The sequence below is a fragment of the Branchiostoma belcheri genome, unplaced genomic scaffold (genome assembly GCF_001625305.1).
Source record: "Branchiostoma belcheri isolate BF01 breed outbred unplaced genomic scaffold, Haploidv18h27 scaffold326, whole genome shotgun sequence".
Taxonomy (NCBI): Eukaryota; Metazoa; Chordata; class Leptocardii; order Amphioxiformes; family Branchiostomatidae; genus Branchiostoma; species Branchiostoma belcheri.
This window is the reverse complement of record NW_017803939.1, coordinates 76,889-98,281: the sequence shown is the minus strand read 5'-3', so window position 1 is coordinate 98,281 and position 21,393 is coordinate 76,889. Positions and strand designations below refer to the sequence as shown.

The window sequence follows — 21,393 nt, the reverse complement described above, 5'->3', positions numbered from 1 at the left end:
GTAGAACTTCCAGTGCCCATTTGCACATGTCAGGTCTTCAAAGTAGCAATGCTCATGACTGAGGGAAGCAGTTGAAATCTGATACAGGAGGTACAGGAAGCTCAAAAAAGTTTTGGTGCACCTAATTTTTTAGGTTGGGTGCACCAGTGCACCTATTCCCAAAAATGAATTTCGAGCCTTGACTAGTATATCTCAGTATGTTAGACAACCATGCATGCATTGAACAATCCCAAAGACAAATTTTGTCAGAACATACACTTATATCTTTGTGATATAAGTAGTTACATATCAATACATGCATTACATAATGAAGAAAATTGTTTCAACATTACATGTACGCGTACTATGTTTCTAAGAAATTTTTGAAAAAAATATTGATTTGCTCCTTATGTGTTTTTTCTTTAATTAAAGACGCCAATATAATAAAAAGAATTACCTTAAATTCTACTCTAAATCAATCAGTCTGATAGCAAAAAAAATTGTGGTAATTTCATTCCCACTGTTAGTACAAAAGAATCATTAGGCATGTCATTTTCTAACAGAGATATTATTAAGTTAGTAATCACACACATCACATGATTAGTCACACCCATGGTTAGATCAGATATTAGTGACAAGCTGGTTGGTTGGTTAGTTAGCTGGTTAGTTAATGGTGCAGTTGAGACATTAACCTGCTTGAGTAGGTGACCATTGACAGGCCACGTCTCTCATGACGGGCGGTACGGGGTCCATCTCTGGGTCCTCGTGGGGGTTTTCTCCTTCTGGCGTGGCAGACACGGTGCAACGTGGGGTAAGAGACGAGACAGAACCCACCACCACAACACAACACAACACAACACCATTACACACACTACATGTACACACACAGGAGCAGGGTGATACAGGGTGCAGGTGGGCATGTTGGCAGAACGTACTGTGCCAGTGCAAAACTCAGATTTTTCATTGAATGTTTGGAATGTAGATTGCTCAACAGAGACACAGACTTTCTGCAACCACTGCTCACGGAGTCATGTGTGTTATCTGTGTGACGTCACGGAAGTGGTGGATTGCTCATTCCTTGACAAAGAGAAAGACTGGATTGTACAGTCGGAAATTTGGATGAGTCCAATTTGTTGTGTTGGAAATTGCAGTTTAAACTTGGTTCATAGTGATTTCTACCAACACAGATGAACTTTCAAGATATTATGTTTGGTCATCGTTGCTTCAGAATTTTGCCTGTTGCAGAGGACTTCTTTTCTGACACAACATTTCAAAACCATAGATGGGATGTCATGCTTGATTATGAAAATATGATGTTACACATGATACATTACAGGGTTTGCCCAGGCGCAGTATGCTCTGTCAACATGTTGTGCAGATGGCCCACAGGATGAACTTTGCTTTTCTGTAGCTTACAGGCTTTTTCTTATAATTTTCTGTCCTGTTGCAAATTCAGAAAGACTCAGTAACATACCAATCATGATTATGACATGTGAATGATGTGATTAATATGTATTTTCCTGTTCTTTGCTGCTGACGTGCTATTTGCAAATGACAGAGTTTATTTTACCATATGCAGAATTTTAAACAGTTTTCAAGGTGTTATTCCTTACCATTATATACCACCTTTAAAATCTATCTTAGATGTGCTTCACGATTATGATAGTTTCAAATTAAAACAAAGGTTCAGAGTCACCACTGCTTAAAGCACTTTACACTGCAGGCACGTTTTGCTTCTTATCATTTAAGCCAATCATGTTGATTTTGAGGATTTGAAAGCTGAAATGAAACCACACAAGAGATGAAGTCAGAAACACCACACTGTGTTCATACCTGAGTAGTTGTCACTAAGGTGGTTGGCCACGTAGTTAGCAGCAAAGTTTTGGTCATGCTGGGGACACAGACCCTCGATCAGGTGCTTCTGTCCACTGGCATAGCGGAAATGGGGCACTTCTGTAGGGGGGTGGGTGGGGAGTGTAGTCAGATACTAGTATGCCAAATTGTCTGTCATTATTTTGTTTTCCACTTCATTTAAAATGTGGTGCTAGCCAATACACAGTTCACATACAGCTATAAATGTAGTTGATGTCATAATAAACCATTCCAACATACAGGAGACAGTACGCACCTTTTGCTTGTTCATTGGACAACATGACTCCACTCCTGAGGTAAGCCTGGGTAATGGCCTCCAGGTAATCTGTCTGTGGGAGGGGGGCAAGGACAAAAGGTCAAACATAGAAACCAACATCACATCTACATTGTATTGTATCCATCCAACAAACAGACAGAACAACAAGAAGGAAATACACAGATGTCAGTTTCTTCTCTATGACTTATGGCTGTCTTTGACAGTACACGGGCCTAGAACTATCAGGTTATATTAAAACAGATGTCGGAAAGTTACTTTCAGTGTTGTTCTTTTTGGCTGAAAGTGAATTGATGTATTGAATAGTCTCCAATTTACAGACTAGGGCATCATACATGTGTAGTCAATACAGAGAAGTTTGCAGATTTTGAATCTTCCACTGGCAGCACCTTATGCAATAACAGCACAAATTTCAGCACCACTGACAGTGGTATATTTTGAGTGGTGAATGTTGCCATTTAGGCCCATTAAGTCATGCAGATGACACTAACTATACGAACACTAACAGGGTGTGATAGTGATAGTGATAGTGGTGGTGATGGCAGGATTCCTGGCAGGTGACTACAGTAACTGTGGTTATATGAACAGGGTTTGGACTTTCTTAGAAGGATACCATTGCACTAATGCCCACCCCGCATCATTGATAACAATACATAACAGCACAGTGATTTGAAAACAGTTGTCCAGAACTATATATAGCAGTGATGCTTGGTAAACTAGTGAAAGAAAGGGTTGCAGTGCATGTAAATGATTGAGAAGTGTTAGACTGTTTCAGTTAGTAAGGGACACGCCATGCACATGCAGGTAAAGGATTTAAAAGAAATTTCTGGGTGCCTAGTACCTATAAAGAACACTAAATGTGAATTTCAATCATTACTTCCCCCAGTATAATTGTATAACTACATGTAATACAGTACTACAAGATTTGTGCATTACAGTTAAAACATTTTACATTTGTACTGCCACATAGATTCTACATTCAGCAGTCTATGTCATACAACTAGTGAACAGTTAAAAAAACAATGTGCATCATCTATGCAACCACAGTAAGAAATGACACTGTAACCAGCAGAATAACTGGATTTCTTGCTAGTGAGCTGAATGATGACATGAAATGTTAATTATAAGGCCACAGCAAGTAATTTTTATGGATGACATCAATGCACGCATTAGTTTTTGGCTGATTTTGGGAAAAAAAAAAACAAGAAATTATGTCGCCTTCTGACAGTGGCAACATGCGGAAAATGGGCAAAGATGTCTGCTGCCATGCCGGAAGGTGGATGGCAGATAACTATGAAGAGAGAAGACAAGAAAAGGCTCTGATTTAAGGTTTTGTTTCTTACTTAGATACAGTGATATGTGATGTTAACTGCATATATGTGATGTTCCCACTCAATCAAAACCATTTCTACCATTGAGTCAGAATGTAAAAATGTAGGAACCTTGTTTTTTTCTGCCCGTCTTGTGTTTTTTTTCACCCGCTCGCATTAGATCTGGAGGATGTCATCCATAAAATTTACTTGCTGTGGCCTGAGTTCACTATGACCTACAGGAAGATGTTATGATCTACGGTTCCTAAAAGTGTGGTGCGCCATGCATTACAAGTGCAGGTCTGTGTACGTGCACGGTGAAAACACAAACATAGAAACACCTTGCTCTTCTGTAAGGATATGACCATGACTTGGTTGAGTAACTCCCCAGGAAGGTCCACTTGTGAGACTTGCTGCAAGTGTTAGTCACCACAACACACCACAATTAGGGCTAGTCCACTTCCCAGGTGGGGGAGGGGCAGACCAGAGAATTTTTCCCCAATGGTTTTATTAGAGTAGGTGGGGTTATAGGTTTGACAGAACAACAAGGGTGCACATTGCATATGGAGTTGGTACGAAAAACTGAAAAAAAACCCCTGATTTACATGCAGGCAAAAACCGCGTACATGTACGTAAACTGTCAAATTTTTCTTCCGTGTACATGTAAATCGGCCAGCTTTAGATCGTACGCCAGTCCTCAAAGTACCAACTGAAGGTATATTCTTGATGACTGTACATCAAAGCAGGCCGATTTAAATCTATATCCAGGAAAAATGTGAAAATGTTTTTGTACGCTTGCATGTACATGTAGTTTTTGTATCGTAAGGTTGTAAATCAGGTCTAAAGCAAACAGAAAGAATCTGATAGTCAAAGAGTTACTGTGATGATGATGATGAACTTTAACATGAAAACAATGACATGTGGGCATTCAAGAAGAGTAAAGAAAGAAATCAAAGGCTTGAGTTAAAACATAGATGGTATAGAGATGTGAAAATAGGAAGGAATGAAAATGGTTTGTGGAAAATTTTCTCATCTGCCCCCCACCTCTTTGATGGACTAGCCTTACAAAAACACAGCAAACAACAGCAAACCAACAAACAGAGCATGCAAACTGTGGAGCTGGGCATAGGGGGACTGGCTGGAATTATAGTTTGTAAAATATATAAAATCTATCTCATTTTTAAGGGACAACTTTTGGACATGAAAATCCATACTTTGTGTTAGGCTCATTGGGTAAGTCAATAAAAATCAGATGTCACTTTGAAGATTTAAACACCAAGCAATATATTTCATCCTTACTAATAGGGTATGGAGTGAAATATAGATTGAAATGGCATTTGAAAAGAAACAGCCAGTCAAATGTGCCCTGCTCCAGGTGCAAGTGAACACTGCAACAAACATCACCTGACAGTGCAAATCATGGGGCATGCAGTACGTGAACCATTAGACAGGGGGCATGCATGTGGTTCTTGTGAGGATGATCTGTCCTTCTGTCTCACAGATATCTATGTTGATTCCTGACTAATACTAAATTTTGATGTGCGTGAAATAGAGCTGTGTACCGGTACGCAGTACCGATACTGTACCGGAAAAATTGATTAGGTACAGGTCCAAAATACCTAATCCCTCAGTACCGGTACTGTACCTAAACAATTTCACACCAATTTTATGCCTATTTGTGACCTCAAATGTTTAAATAGCTGGTTAACAATGGGTGCCTGTGTAAGGACAGTGTGTTCATGAAAACAAAAACATCTTAGTTTTGCCTATATTTTATCTGAGCATTCGCCATAAACAAAGAATAAACCTTAACTATCAAGTTTATTTATGTTTTTTTGTTATTGAAGGAGTTCAGAAGAGCATATAAATTGGTCGAATTGTTCAGGTACAGGTTCAGGTCCGGACCTGTACCTAAACCTGTGTACCTGTACCTGTACCTGTACCTAAAATTTGTTTAGGTACACAGCTCTAGCGTGAAACAATATCAAATGGCTTGGCAAAAAGGAGTCTAAGATTATGATAAATCATAATTTTAATGACTTTTTTAATCAATTATTTTTTAATCATAATGATTTTTCTACCGGGAGCTTCCAAACAAGGTATAAACCTAGTGTGCATCAAAGGTAAAGACAACAAACTTTTAAACGTACACTGTACACTGTGTTTTCAATTTTTTTTGTGCATTTTGGTGTTTAAAAACTTTGTATATTCCTCTACTAGCTAAAGGAATATTACCATTCTGAGAAAACTTGGGAAATCTACTGAAGATCAGTTAGTACAAAAAATTAATGAACCAAACAAGATATCGGCCAGACAGAGAGGAGACCATATATGGATGAAATGGGTGGATTTGATGAGTGCTATCAATGAGCAGTTGTTTCACAAAATGCAGGTTTGAACTAACTGGACATGCAAGGTGACATGCAAGGTGACATGCAAACTCCAACTGTGAGCGAACGTTAGTCTGGGGAACATCTCAGATTAATCTTCACAAAGTTCCCAAAACAAAATCCATTTCCTACTCATTTTTCTGTAGCTAACCACAAAAATCACTGCAAAATTTCAGATGGGTGTGAATGAAATCTAAATGACCAAATGAAATACACTTTGTTAAGAAGATTGTGAGGACTGCCGAGACGATCCCCAGTGAGCTAACCCTAACCCTACCTTCATGGCATATGGGATTTTTGCACTAGTCTGGCAGGTACACTCTGTGTGAGCAGTCTGGAACAGATTTTAAGGCAGGGCCAACTTTTAAACACAACCACATCCCCTGCTGGAGTCATATATGTACAGCATTTCCCCAGTATCCAAGTTTGGTACAGAATTCCACCCTGTGCTTCACTACATGTATTTCATTCAGTTATAGTTTCCCGGGTCATGCTTTCTGACAAAGCAACCCTTTAAAAGTTTACAGTGGCCCTGCTTGTGGCTTCTGAAATGAACTGTCCCGCCACAGCTTGCCTTTGAAAATGAAAAGCTTGTGTTGATGGGCAACCTAGCTTTAGTGGGCAACCTGAGAAAAAATGTACGTATTTTGAACCCTGGTTACACTTCCTTTCATTTTGATGGAATCTCATTGTTTCCAAAGATTTTTAAAAGAAATCATTACGGTAAATATGATTTTGCATTCAGCTATATTTTTTCATGTGTCCAGCAGGAAGACAGTTGTATTTAAATGTTTCCTCTACTTTAAAACAGTTCCTGAAATATTAATACACATCAAGCAGTGGTTAGGCAACCTTTACAACCCAAAGCTGGGGAAGTAGCCAGGTTTTTTTACACGAGTCACTCACCATGTCCTTCCTATGAACAAAGATTGCTAGCACTTCAGCATTGAGCAAGTCGTTCTAAATGTCTCACTTTTTTACTTTTTTTTTCTTTGGAGGGGGAAGAAAACTTAGGAAGGTGAGTATCCTAAATCTAAGATGGAAAAGAAAATGGCACAACAGTCTTGGCAAGTCAACTGTATTTTTCAGACTCTAATAATAATTTGTGAAATTTTTCAATTATGCACTGCAAAGAAATGCTGTTTTGATAGACCATGATTTTCAATATTCTTGTTTTATGTCGTAACTCAGTGCTCCAACCTGGCTACATCCCAACTGGCACTACAGAAGCAGCAGGTCAGTGGAAAGCCACAGAACCTTTAAGTTACCAACCATTGGCTGCCACATTAGATAGCAAGGAGAACATGATAGACAGCATTTTTGACTGAATGAATATATCACATTTTCATAGATGATTGTATAAAAGAAACTGCTCTACTTATTTAAGAAACAATTTCAATTTTTTTGGCACCGGTACAATTTTCCAAAGGGACTAATATGCTCAAGTACAAAATGTGTTTCAATTTTGGAAAAAGAAAAACTTTGCACATAAAATATTTGGTCATACCAATGAGGTCTGTAAACTGTTCAACATCCAAATCAAATTGGTTTGAAAAATAAAATCATTATGTATTGCTATAATACTGCTATCAATATTTTTTACCATATATAAAGAAAAGATAAAATTTCACTTGATGCAGTTAATAAATTTGCAACCAAACCCACCCAAAACTCATATGTTACATGGTTATGTTTGTTAGAACTGGCACGACTGTCACCTGTGCCACAAACAAAGTCCTTTTACCTTCCTGGCAGACCTCAGTTCTACCCTCTCGTCAGCGAACACCGGGATGCCGTTGTTGCTCCGGTCGTCTCTCCGTTTCCTGGCAGAGTGGACGTCGCTGTGCTGGGTTCTGATTGGTCTCTGCTGATTGGGAGGTAAGATATTTTGTAGATAAGGCCACACTAAATTTAATTTGTTGTTTCTCAGATTTTTTCAGAAAAAATCTGGAGCGACAGAGTGATATGAAAAAAAAAAAAACAGGCCAAGGCACCACATGATAGCCGGAAATGTTACAATATGAGCCATGAAGTGAACATACCAGGCTGGTTTATAATTAAAACAATTGATTTTGAACTTTTAATGTAACAAAATTGCATTGTTATATTTTAAAAACTTTAATAACTAGGAAAAAAAGGACTTTCTTCAACCATTGGGGCCAAAAGATGTCTTTCTTTGAGCATTTTGCAGCCCACAATTTTTTTTTTGCAAATCAGAAAAAACAAACGGACAGGGCAAATCCGAGAAACAACAAATTAAATTGGTGTGGTCTAAGTGGAATTCTATTCTTTGCGACTATGTCCCAGTTACATTGTACTTCACAGGAACTTGTATCCACTTATGTAATGATATCATTTGATATGTGTCTTCCTTACTTTGACATCCATTGACATTCATTCATTCAAACATCAAAGTTACCTTGTCGGCACTCTGAGGCTTTGGCTTCTTCTTTTCCTCACTTTGTTCCTGAAATATAAAAAAAAAATGTCCAGAATGCAGAATCAGCAATGACTGATACACAGATATAGGAATTTAATGACTGTATGCAGAAGTTACTTTAGGTATAAGACAAACTTTATTTGCAAAATCATGCCCGAAGGCTAATTGCTTGTACAACCAAGTATAATACTCATTGCAATACAGTAACAGGAGACAGGTAACAACTGTCTGGGAAAACTTCTACTTCTACTACTAAGCTAGCTATTATGGGCTTCGACTTCTTCTTTGAAGGCAGTGGATAATGAATAGTCCCACATTTTGCATAATTAGTGGGTTTTGTGATCTTAGTAGAAATGTAGTCTTTTGGTGATCTTCTAAATGACGAAATGATGGAGAGATTGTTGTAACTGTCTGAAATAATCTGTTTCTTTTGGTCTCATAGTGAGGACACTGGGTAACAAAATGTATTTCATTTTTCACTGCATTCATTGGACAATATTTACATAATCTCTCGTGCACAGGGAGTTTTCTATAGAGGCCTTTTCTATCTCTAGTGGATGCGCACTTATAAGTCCCACTGCAAGTAGCATGGTGTATTCATGGAAATCACTACCTTGTTATCCTCTGATTTTGTAGGTTTTGTCTTGATGTCCTTGTTCCTGTTCTTGTTTCTCTCCTTCCTTGAACGCAGCTTCTTCTTTCTGTTGAGCTGTAGGGAAAAATCATTTATTAAGAACATTTACAACAAGCCACAGAAGTGATTCTTTTAGTTTGAAGAACTCTATATTATTATTATTTTACAAATAAATTAAGAATATTCACTGCACTGCAAGTATTTTGGCCATTAGAATATCAGAATATAGAAATTTTTCTATTGAAGGTCAATTCTAATAAAATAACGAAAATCATGAAAACAAAACAGACCTTTGACTGCTCAATTTTCCTAAAAATATTACATACTGTCATGAGTCAAATTATAGCAAATCAATGTACAGGAACCAAATAAGACTGTCAACAACCACTGGGAAAACCCACCAGTTGACAGTGAATAGTGACAAACCAAGTGAAGATCAGAGTTAAAAGGTTCTAACTACTGTGCAGTAAACTACACTCAATTTTGACTTTCATTCTTACATTTCAACCAACAAAAGGTGATGAGGCCTAGCAAAATAAATGTTGTGTTTCCTATTAGAAAAAATTAGGGTCGGGACCTGAGAACCGAATACTAGTATATTAATACATTAAACTTTCCAACCAATCACATCACAGGATTTTTAGTTCGCCCTCTAGCAGTTTGGGCCAACTTGCAGCTCTTGTGCGAACTCTCGCGAGGGTTGCGCAATGTTCAAAATGGCGGCGCGGCCCTTCTCATGCCAAGCGCTGAAGTTTGATTTTAAGCCATTCAAGCAAAGAAAATAAGTTGACCACAAGTGTACATGACGAATGCAGCAGTGGGAACCTAACAGTCCGTTTTGTTAATTTGGGCGCTAATTTCTCATTTTGATTGAAAATTTACGTGCATCACAGTGTGAACATGTGGTGTAATCTCAGTGATTTTCAGCTTGATCTGAACCAAACGCGGCCTGTAAACTGCTCCTTTATGATTTCTAGAGGACTATCGGTGAGGAAAATATGGAAAAATATTGTTGCAAAATGAGAGAGACAGAAACTAAGGTAGATTTCTTTTATTTTAACGTTGGATGTTAATTTTCCTGGCTGGCCTCCTTGTATGTAGTGATCATCAGTAACAACAAGCGGTCAGCCAAAAAAAGTCTAGGGTCAGGGGGGTTTCATAGGGTCGGTCGGGTAACCGGAAACAACATTTTTTTTCCTATGCCTGACTAATAATATCATTTCTGTAGCAGCCTTAGAAATACAGGACTGGTTAAAACTCCAGTCTACATGTACATGTACTTATCCGTACCTTGGGTGCGATGGCCAGTAGATGTACCGGCAGTCCATCATCCACAGAGCTGTCCGACCCGCTGGTGTCAGACTCCAGGTCTGAGCCAAACTCCGCCTCCATGTCCAGTGGGTCGCCGACCGGCGGCGCTTTCCCGGACATCTCAATCCGCCGCAGGATCTCCTGCCGCAGTTTGTCCTGCAGCTCCTGCAGTACCTGGTTAGCCTGCAGGGGGAGATGTTTGATTAGACATCTACAGTTTGTCCTGCAGCTCCTGCAGTACCTGGTTAGCCTGCAGGGGGAGATGTTTGATTAGACATCTACAGTTTATCCTGCAGCTCCTGCAGTACCTGGTTAGCCTGCAGGGGGGAGATGTTCGATTAGACATCTACAGTTTGTCCTGCAGCTCCTGCAGTACCTGGTTAGACTGCAGGGGGGAGATGTTTGATTAGACATCTACAGTTCATTTAATTACTCCGTGAAGGAGGTCAGGACCTCCGGACGGAGTGTTGTGATCGACTGATTTTTCATGTTCGCAGTCAAAACACTGGGTTCTCTTTGTGTAATCGGCACGCAATTTTATACGCCGTCTGCGGGCATGCCCGTGTTGATGCACGAATGTGTATTTTTGCCGTTGCTGCTTTCGCGGTCAATGTAATATTGCAGACGCACCCCTACAATTGCGAGGCGAATTGGAATGGTCCAGAAAAACGCGTTGTTTGGAATAGCAGTGGGGGGGGTGGAACTTCATGCAGATACGGGGTGGTTTTTATAAGTGGTTCCAGATGTTTTTGCCCATGGTTAAGAGATGCCAAGTTTTTTGGAAGATGTTCGCAGCCAAAACGCATTCTTCCGTACGTCGCATTTCTGTGTAATTTCGCATGTGGTGTGGCATTATGTCCGGGATGATGCACGTCTTTTTATTTTTACCGTAGCTGTTTTGATATTGAAGTAAATGCATATTTTAGAAACATCCCTACTTTTACAATCCTGTGGAATAGGCCGTAGGTTTAGGCAGTTGTCTGGTAGCAGAGGTACTATAAGCAGATATCCTGGTTATCTGGCCGGCGGTAGTAACACTCGCGGTGCTTACCGCAACTGTTGCTGGAATTTGTCCTGTTCCAGGCGCGCTTAATTAGGTACAGGCACGGTAAGACGGTGGGGCTATCTTTGTTACTAGACACGACCATGATAGTCCGATCTTTATGTGAATGCAATGATTGTGTGTGTGTAATTAAAATGAACTTCGAACTTGAAGCACAGTATCTTTACACGCCCTGGGAGCAGTAATGGATTTAGCTCTTTGTATGTTTTATGCTTGTGACGCGCCCTCATTGTATTAACCGTTGCCTAATTATAATGTCTGCACAGTAGGTCTGGCGTTGACGCTTGGGATTTTGTTGAAATATATAAAACTTCACGGAGGATTGTCACCTATGGCTTCTTGTTTAGTTTTATTATTAAGGGTTACAGGTTAGAATTTTGTTACTAATGGGTTGGGTTTTCGTTACTAACTGGTTAGATTTCCGTTTAGTAAATCGTTAGAAAATCATCAGAATTTATTTCTAACACATTACTGTTGGCATTAATGTGGTAGGATCAGATTTCATGTTTGTTTTGTGTCCCGACAAGACAATAGCCCTGTGACAATACCAGCCATGTAGTTTGGTGTAATGTAGCCAGCTGCCGCTGCGCTGCGTGCCTGCATGCGAAGAAGCTGGTATGTTACGCTATAGGGCGGTTATACCAGCTATACAGATACAGACACTGGCTTCAACACTCCATTCTTTTGCCACACGTATGAGGCAGGTCAGTGAGATGTACAAAAATGTATTTCTGTGACCTGTATACTGACCTTTGACCTGTCGGGGTCGCAGTAGTCCAGTAGCGTGTCACAGAAGTGGTAGCCCATGGCCTCGAAGTCGGCCGCGTTGAAGTGATACCCCTTCATCTTACCTCGTGTCGACCCTGCAAAGGTCGCCTAAGGACAGGACAAGACTGTCAACTTCTGTCTGATCTATCCAGAATCTATTATCTTTAGGCCACACCAATTTAATTTCTTGGTTAACGGATTCGCCCGCTTCATTTTTTCTGATTTGCAAAAAAAAAATCAGAATCAACTGCAAAATGCTCATATTTTGCCCTGAACAGTTGAAAACAGTCCTTTTCTTCGAAGCTTCCTACTTGTTACAATTATTCCATCTTTCAATGCAATGGTATCATTAAAAGTTCAAAATTCATTGTTTAAATTTTGAACCAGCCTGGTGTGTTGACTTCATAGCTCCTATCGTACCATTTTGGGCCATAGTACAATGTGTTGCCGTAGGATGCCTACATGTAGGCCTGTTTTTATTTATTTATTTTTTTTGCCCACCCGCTCCATTATTTTTCTAGAAAAATCTGTTAACCAAGAAATGAAATTGGTGTGGCCTTAAGAACAAATTTTTAAGTGTGTCCTGTTCACTTTTAGACTGGTACAGTGGCCTTGCATTAGGTAAGTCGTGAGTTCAATCCCTGGACGAGTCATACCAAAGAACAAAAAACTGGTACATTATAACTGCTTTCTATGCTAAGCACTCAGACTTAGGAAAGAGTTATGGGAGTTAACCTGACACCACCACCAGTTTGGACTAGCCCCTTGATGTAGTGATTGTACAACTGTGTGGCCCAAGGGCTATCTAACCTGACTTTAACCTGACTTAACCTGTTCAGCTTTGACATCTGGGGCGCTCATCAACACAAATACCTCACATGGACCCAGCTAAGGTCGCCTAAGGACACAAGAGAGCGCTTCAACCTTCTCCCTGACCTGGTCTTGTTTGATAATGGATTTATCAATTTTAGAAAAACAAAGCTTCCTTTCAGCTTGACAGACTGAATTCCAGCCAGCCCATTGACACAATTACTCAGCAAAGGTGGTGTGAGGACAGGGGAAGAAAATACAATGTACTTAACCCTGGGCCTGTCTGATTAATCTAACCTGATGAGAACAAAAGTGTACACCCTTCAGCTTTGACAAACTACATGGTTGTAGTTTCCAGGGTCTCAGCCCATGAACAAAATTGCCTCATGTGGACCCAGCAAAGGTTGTCTGAGGACAAAGAAATACCCTTACCCACCCTCAGACTATCCATTCATCTTGCAATCTTAGAAAAATTTCAGTCCCTTAATTAGGTTTTGACAAACTACATAGCTTCTGGGAGCCCACTGACGCAATTGCCTTAAGTGAACCCAGCAGAGGCCATCTGAGAACAGAAAGTACATTTAAGTCTATTCATCTTATTCATTGATCATTTGGTATTGTTCTCCCAAAACAAAATGGTGCAACATTTCCAATCAATACTGTACAGCAAACACTTGATTTAAGACTAGGACCTGGTGTACTTTACTCCAGGACCTGTGTTTGTACTCCGTGTACTCTCCAAGCAGAAGTTTAGGCTTTGGTTTATTTTTGACACTGTTTTTAGGCATTTTTATCAGGCTTTCTTTTTGTACTTTTTATTGTATTTTTATGGGTTCACCACACCACGAAGTGGTGTGGTGAAACCATATTGCTTTTTCTGATGTTTCTTCTCCTTCTTCTCCTTCTCCTGCCATTTTTTAAATGGATTCAGCTTCTTCATTTTAGGGCCTAAGGTCCTGAAATTTGGTATGGAGGTACAGTGGGCAAATACCCCTAGGCGTTTTTTAAATTATTGTGATACAGGCTTTTAGAATGGTTTTATTTGAGTTTTTTGGCTGTGTTATAGCAAATGTATTACTGTGTTAGTTTGCCTTGTTTACCACGTTTGGGCATGAGTCATCACAATGGAATGCAGGGCATCAACCAATAGGCATGCAGCTTTCCTCTATACTTCTTGCTGATTGGCTGTTGGGATTTAACTTGATTAACACCTGCACAGAAGCATTTCCATACTGACAGTATGTCTGTATTCAAGTGTTTTGGTAGGTATTTCAAGCTTTCCTGCTCCAGCATTGGAATGCCGGGCATGGACGTTTTTTTTTATTTTGAAAATCAACAGTTTGCATTATGCAATTAAAAATCCTAACCAATAAAGTAGGGAATAGCTATCCAACTGTTGTTTTAGTTGTATTTTACTTCATATTATAGTTATATCAATGTAAATCATTGTTTTCCCTTGTGTTTCTCATTCTTTCCCTGCCATGTGGTAAAATGTGGTGAACCCATCGCTGTATTTGCTCCAAAGCAAATATTGGCCTTTCTAGTTTTATTCTTGTATTTTTTTATGCTAGTGGCAAATGGTAACTGAATAGCAAATGGATACTCCCTCGCAAACTTGATACTGTCTTAAAGTTTGCAGCCAATAATCTGCTTGAAGATTATACTTTATGTAGTTGTATTAATATTTGGGCTCCACTAAAAATCAGTCTAGCTTGACTGATGAAAGGACATACATATTAATTTCAGTTTTGGTGCCTTTTAACCCAATCCTACTTGCAAAAGGTTTCTACCAGTCCCGCACACACAGGTGTGATATTTGACCCAAATCCATGTTGACGTTTGATGTCTCCCTATTCCACCAGGAGGCTGTGGTGACGTCATAGGTTCTCTTTATCTAATTTACTCTATAGTACAGTCATGTATATGTGTGTCCTTTGGATAAGATAATTTATGATGAATGTCGTGATTATAGAAGGACTGGCATGCTGACAACAGCCATCAAATTCTCTCTCAGGTGATTATTCGTCCTCTGGCTTCTCTTTACCCTTTTCATTGAGATGTTATTTTATGTACTAATATTAACAGAGAAGTGATTTCATACAGTATGTAAAGTACTGGACTGTCATGAGAAATAGCCCTACCTCCATGGTGTAAGCGTTCATGATGCCTGTGTGCCACATGACAATCCTGCCAGTCCCCTCCTTACTCTTCTGTACCTTGAACTTACATCCATTGTAGGAGAACTGTAATACACAACACAAACTTCCAACTTAGTGTACTGCAGGCATAGCTAGTTTCATCAAGTTTGTAAATAAATACACTCGAATATAGTTTCCTTGGCACACATCCCCTACATATTTTCTCTGTCAGTATTTTAGTAACTGTTTTAAAAAAAATTGTTGGTAGAACAAAATACACGTTGGTTATATGCCAAGGACATTTTGATGTGTTAGTGAACTGAAATGATGCCTCCAATATACATATAATAATAAATATACAAATGTAGTTGAATTTATAGATTCACAATTGTTGGATCATACAGCCATGGGAACAGTACAGTACTGTTATAGTGTAGCATGTAACATAAGATGGTTAAGGCATTCAAGTCTACCCAAAGGCAAACATATTAGTAATAAACATAAAAATATCTAATAAATACTCTAAGGTACTTCATTGATCAGGGCTCGAACTTTGACTGTATACTTCCCTGTACCACTAAACATTGGGCAAATCACTTACAATGCCTTTCCTAATTCCAAGCAAACTTGGTAAAATCACCAGTGCATCTTTTAAACAAACTACATGTAATTCTAATTTCAAAATCAGATTATTAAGTTAGAATATTCCTCAATCAGTGACGATTTGAAACGGTAAAAAGCACAGTCATTAAAAATTTGGAGTGATCAAGATGTTCAATCAGTGGATGTCGAAAATTTGGAGGTATGTGCTTTTTACCTAAAGAATTTTTCAAATGGTCACTGATTGAGGAATATTCTACATGCAGCAGATTTCTGTACCTTTTCCCCGGCATTTTTCTGCATCATGAGAGGGAAGACTCTCTCCTTCAGTCTCTTCTCAGGGTCGTATCTGTTCTCACAGCCGTAGATAAACACGTTCTGTTTCCTGCTGTGGCCGTGCAGGTCACAGTACACGATCACTTCTCTCTCCTCACACAACCTGGGGAAAAACAGTCACAGTACACGATCACTTCTCTCTCCTCACACAACCTGGGGAAAAACAGTCACAGTACACGATCACTTCTCTCTCCTCACACAGTCTGCACGGGGAAACACACACACACACAAAACAGATTAAGGTGCTGAACTGATGCTGAAGATATGCTGTACAAATTAGTGTGGCCTAAGGTTAAGACATGTTCCCACCTCCTGACCATCATCTTGGTGTGCCAGACGGAGGGGAAGGACTCCTTCAGGACAGACTTGTAGTTCCGGTTCAGGTCTCGGCCGGCGAGTGAACAGCGGTAGTTCCCCACTATCACCCCGTCAGGGTTCAGCATGGGCACGATCTTGAAGATAAACGTGTCCCGCAGGAGCTGCAGAGAAAAATCACCAGACCTGAGTACATTTTTTTACAAACATTTCTTTTCAAAATCAAATAGAAATATTCCTTAATCAGTGACGAAATGTTCCTCAATCAGTGACAAATTGAACAAGGTAAAAAGCCAGTAAAAATTTGGAATCATAAAAATTTGGAGGTGTTTTTTTACCTTTTCCAATCGTCACTGATTGAGGAATATTGTATTAACTGTAATTTATACTTCACTGATGAACCTCTTAATAAACGATGATGAACAAATGTAACATAATAAAATTAATGATGATGAATAAACATAACAAATTACATATATAAGAAACATGGTGTAGAAACCATAACAATTAAAACACACAAATAATGAAAAAAACAAAAAGTAAAACCAATTGACAGTATTGATGAAATATGTGACATTATGCTAAGAAGTTGGACCCCAAATACCTGTTGATTTTAACTAGTAGGCCAATTTCATTAAGAGAGAGAAAGGTACATTCTTTTATTCAATGAAACATGATCCAGCTCACACAGATTTGAGTGGATAGGCATGAATCTATCTTTAACCACAAACAAGATATCAAAATTGTGTTGCACTCTCACAAGGTTTTGAGATTGTCATCCATAAATAAGTGAGTTTTTTTACCTTTGCATCAGCAGAGCTGCCACTGAGGTAGTCGAGGAAACCCTTCATCATCCAGGAGGCGTTAGTCTCCCCAGGGTGGACACGGGCAGACAGGACTACAGCTTTCTTAACCTGGAAACACACACAACAACAATCATCATCAGTTAACCTAAACTTTAACACACGGGCAGACAGGACTACAGCTTTCTTAACCTGGAAACACACACAACAACAATCATCATGATCAGGTCAAAGTAAACCCAAACTTTAACACACGAGCAGACAGGACTACAGCTTTCTTTACCTGCACAAGAACAATCATCATGATCAGGTCAAAGTAAACCCAAACTTTAACACACGAGCAGACAGGGCTACAGCTTTCTTTACCTGGAACGAATAGATATACATGTAAGACCTCGCCTATACCGTTTATGATCCAGCTCCTCAATAACTATGGACTGAACCCCTGATGTCTTTATGTAGTACAGTGTTCTCAAATGTTGTCCGGGAAATTTATAATGTATGAAACATGTATTTTTATAGGTTTGTTAATCGTACGCCTATATTGATTGCAAACCTGTAGTTTTATACTAATGTTTTGTAAATTGGTTTACAATTCAGTTGTTTTTAACTGCAAAGAACCAATAAATCCATCTTGAATCTTGAAACACACAAGAACAATCATGAACCCCAACTTCACAGACACGTGCCAATAATAGGACAATGCATGGTTGTATTAGCCTGAAAACTGCAGTCATTATTGGGACTTGACAGTATTGCTGAAATTTAAAAAGTACAGCATTCAGTTTCTAAAGCCCTGAGTGTTGGTTGTCAGTGATTTGTGTAGAATGCAATTCATCAAATAATAGAACACTAGAGGGTGGACCTGATTCAGTTTAAAAACGGAAATAAAGTTTATAAACAAGGGGGCATGCAGGGTGACATAAAAGTTACAGATTGAACATTGATTTTCTCCAGCCCAACCCTAGACATTAGCGACAAAAAAATACACATCCCTAAAACTTAACAATGCTACCTATTTCCTACCTTTGAATCCTCTGGGTTTTTGGAGGGATTAGTGATGGTGAGGACATACACCAGGTTCCCTGCCAGTGTGCGACACAGAACCCTCTGTCTGCAGTATTTAGACCGGACTGGGTCATTTGCCATCTTCAAGAGGTAGTCCTATAGGGTACACAAGTCCAGCTGAAGTGTATGCTACAATCTCAGTTACATTTTTAACAGTTTGAGTGAATAGTTACTTCCATTTATCTTTCTTGAGTCAAAAAGGACAAGTATGCATACTTGAAATTATATAAGACACAACCTTTGAAAATTGGATACAATTTGCATTGTATATCTACATTGTGATAACATCATGAAACCATAAATTTAAACCAGACTGAGTATAACATCTGTGTCCATAATATCACCAGGGTCCATAATATCACCACCTTGAGAAACAGTGTGCTTTAAGATATTTTTACTGCAACATACTTTTGGTATGCACTCCTTCACACATCAAATGTACATACCTAGGGTATGTTGCAGTAAAAATATCTTTAAGTACACTATTTCTCAAGGTGGCGATATTATGGACCCTGGTGATATTATGGACACAGATGTTAACTGCAACACAATTGAAATTTTCTACAAAGAAAAGTGTTCTGCATTTGATGACAAAAAAATGCTAATTTGTTTAAAAGAAACCTCTGTCAATGAAACTAGGTATGGAACAAGGAAATATTTACTCAGTCTGTGTTTACAAAAATAATACCCGTAAGTCTGAGTATGTGTAGGGGTAACAGTGTGGCCTTACCTGTAAGTCTGAGTAGGTGTAGGGGTAACAGTGTGGCCTTACCTGTAAGTCTGAGTAGGTGTAGGTGTAACAGTGTGGCCTTACCTGTAAGTCTGAGTAGGTGTAGGGGTAACAGTGTGGCCTTACCTGTAAGTCTGAGTAGGTGTAGGGGTAACAGTGTGGCCTTACCTGTAAGTCTGAGTAGGTGTAGGGGTAACAGTGTGGCCTTACCTGTAAATCTGAGTAGGTGTAGGGGTAACAGTGTGGCCTTACCTGTAAGTCTGAGTAGGTGTAGGGGTAACAGTGTGGCCTTACCTGTAAGTCTGAGTAGGTGTAGGGGTAACAGTGTGGCCTTACCTGTAAGTCTGAGTAGGTGTAGGGGTAACAGTGTGGCCTTACCTGTAAGTCTGAGTAGGTGTAGGGGTAACCCTTACCTGTAAGTCTGAGTAGGTGTAGGGGTAACAGTGTGAGAAGAAGTAGGAGTCGTTGTCATTTGGGAAGGTACAGGTCCATGTGAGCGAGTAGTAACACTTGTCACTTCTCAGGTTTATTCTGAAAACAGAAGATATGAACAACTAAAAACTTAAGAAGAGAAAGACTAGGAATTCTCATTAACATCTACTCAGTTAACATCCATGTCCATAATATCACCAGGGTCCATAATATCGCCACCTTGAGAAATAGTGTGCTTTAAGATATTTTTACTGCAACATACTTTTGGTATGGACTCCTTCACACATCAAATGTACATACCTAATCAGCTAGGGTATGTAGCAGTAAAAATATCTTTAAGCACACTCTTTTTCAAGGTGGTGATATTATGGACTCTGGTGATATTATGGACACGGATGTTACACATAATTCCGCCAATATAAAATAAGACATTCAAGTCTCTCTTTAGTTAGAGATCTCCACCGATCTTGATTTTCAGTGTTGTGGACATATGTAACTCGACGGATGTATAGTAGATAGCCTAGTACTTTTGTACATAGCTTAAAAACATCTTAAGGTAGGGGAAGCAAAGACACACTCCAACACACACACTTCACATTTTTGTATTACTGTAAAACAGCAGCAACCAACCAACTACGCATGATTATCATAAATAAATGATTGTAAGACAAAATCTGAACAAGGTTTACCTCCTTGACCAAGCAGCAAGAAAAAAGATAAAGCTGTCAGTTATTTGTGATTCAAAATAAATGAATACGAAAGTTTCAACATTGTTTACAATGCACAAAATTTCAACTGACAGTAAACATGATATCAAAACGAAGATATCATCTGAAGATATCATGAACATACATTTTTCTCAGATAGGTTACGCATGAGTTTAGTGTATAAATGTTTAGAATAAGATGTGCCTGTACCTAACGTTGTTCTTGTAGTACTTGATGTTGTCCCCCACACGTAACCAGCCAGTCTTCTTGGTCTGTGCGTCGTGTTCACTGTACATGAGGGGCTTCAGACCCATGTTGTACAGACTGCCACCCTGATGTGCAGATAAAACAATGTAATATTCAATATCTATTGTACACCTTGTGAATACACATTATAGACAAGTTAAAAGTCTGCAGATTCTGGAGCGGCAAAAGGGCAAAACATGCAACTAGCTTTGTCTTGCATTGCTAAAACTCCTCCTTCCCAATACTAACCCTTGTCCTGTGGGACCCATATATATATGGGTTGCACATACAGTACCATCTATATAGTGCCCTGTGTATGTACAATTTGGGGGTGTTTCTCGTGCAACGCATCACACCGCAGCAAAACACAACTAATGCAGAAGTAACAGGGGAAAAATTCAGGAGTCTACCTGATTAAGACTTCAAATTACTTAAAAATATTGTGTAAAAAAAAGTCCAGCAGGACAAAAGCTAAGAAGGATATAACTGTTACAACACTCTTGCTTGGTTTAGTAACTAGACAATAATGTTTTTTTTCCTAAATCAATCCATGACAATTTTAGGCCACACCAATTTAATTTGTTGGTTCTCGGATTCGCCTCTTCTATTTTTTCTGATTTGACAAAAAAAAAAATTGATTCTGGTCCTGAATCAACTGAAAAATGCTCATGTTTTGCCCCAAACAATTGAGGAAAGTCCTTTTCTTCCTAGTTGTTACAGTTTTCCCATCTATCATTGCAGTGGTTTGATTAAAAGTTCAAAATTCAATGTTTAAATTTTAACCCAGTTTTTTGTGTTGACTTCATGGCTCATTTCATAGCATTTAAGCCAGTATAATAGGATCATATTTAGACCTGTTTTTATTTTATTTTTTTCGCCCTGTCGCTTCATATTTTTCTGAAAAAATCCGAGAACAAACAAATTGGTGTGGCCTATACACGTATTTGGGAGATTCGGTCCTCATACATTAAATTACATTTTTACTCTTTAAATTGACACGCCAGAAGGACTTTGTGTGGCACCTCCTGTTTAATTCCTGTTCAGTTAATATTACCGGTAATGTATTGTAACTATAATTATGGCTAAAATCAGTGNTTGCTGGTCAGGATATATACTTTTACATGCTATTTAGCCGACTGTACATGTAACGTTATATGATAAATTTAG

General features: G+C 39.0%; 1 protein-coding gene across 1 annotated transcript in view; it reads right to left on the bottom strand.

Moving 5' to 3' along the window:
- The window catches only part of LOC109475086, a 68,939-nt gene that overhangs the window by 16,190 nt on the left and 31,356 nt on the right, over positions 1–21,393 (bottom strand). The window contains exons 8-23 of the mRNA XM_019775629.1: positions 20,191–20,312; positions 19,255–19,372; positions 18,070–18,207; positions 17,044–17,154; positions 16,235–16,404; positions 15,869–16,028; positions 14,993–15,094; positions 12,024–12,149; positions 10,190–10,393; positions 8,879–8,974; positions 8,245–8,292; positions 7,570–7,692; positions 6,103–6,159; positions 3,777–3,848; positions 2,108–2,180; positions 1,813–1,932 (exon numbers count right to left, since the gene is read on the bottom strand). Coding sequence (XP_019631188.1) covers positions 1,813–1,932; positions 2,108–2,180; positions 3,777–3,848; positions 6,103–6,159; positions 7,570–7,692; positions 8,245–8,292; positions 8,879–8,974; positions 10,190–10,393; positions 12,024–12,149; positions 14,993–15,094; positions 15,869–16,028; positions 16,235–16,404; positions 17,044–17,154; positions 18,070–18,207; positions 19,255–19,372; positions 20,191–20,312 — 1,840 coding nt within the window. The remainder of the gene's footprint in view (positions 1–1,812; positions 1,933–2,107; positions 2,181–3,776; positions 3,849–6,102; positions 6,160–7,569; positions 7,693–8,244; positions 8,293–8,878; positions 8,975–10,189; positions 10,394–12,023; positions 12,150–14,992; positions 15,095–15,868; positions 16,029–16,234; positions 16,405–17,043; positions 17,155–18,069; positions 18,208–19,254; positions 19,373–20,190; positions 20,313–21,393) is intronic.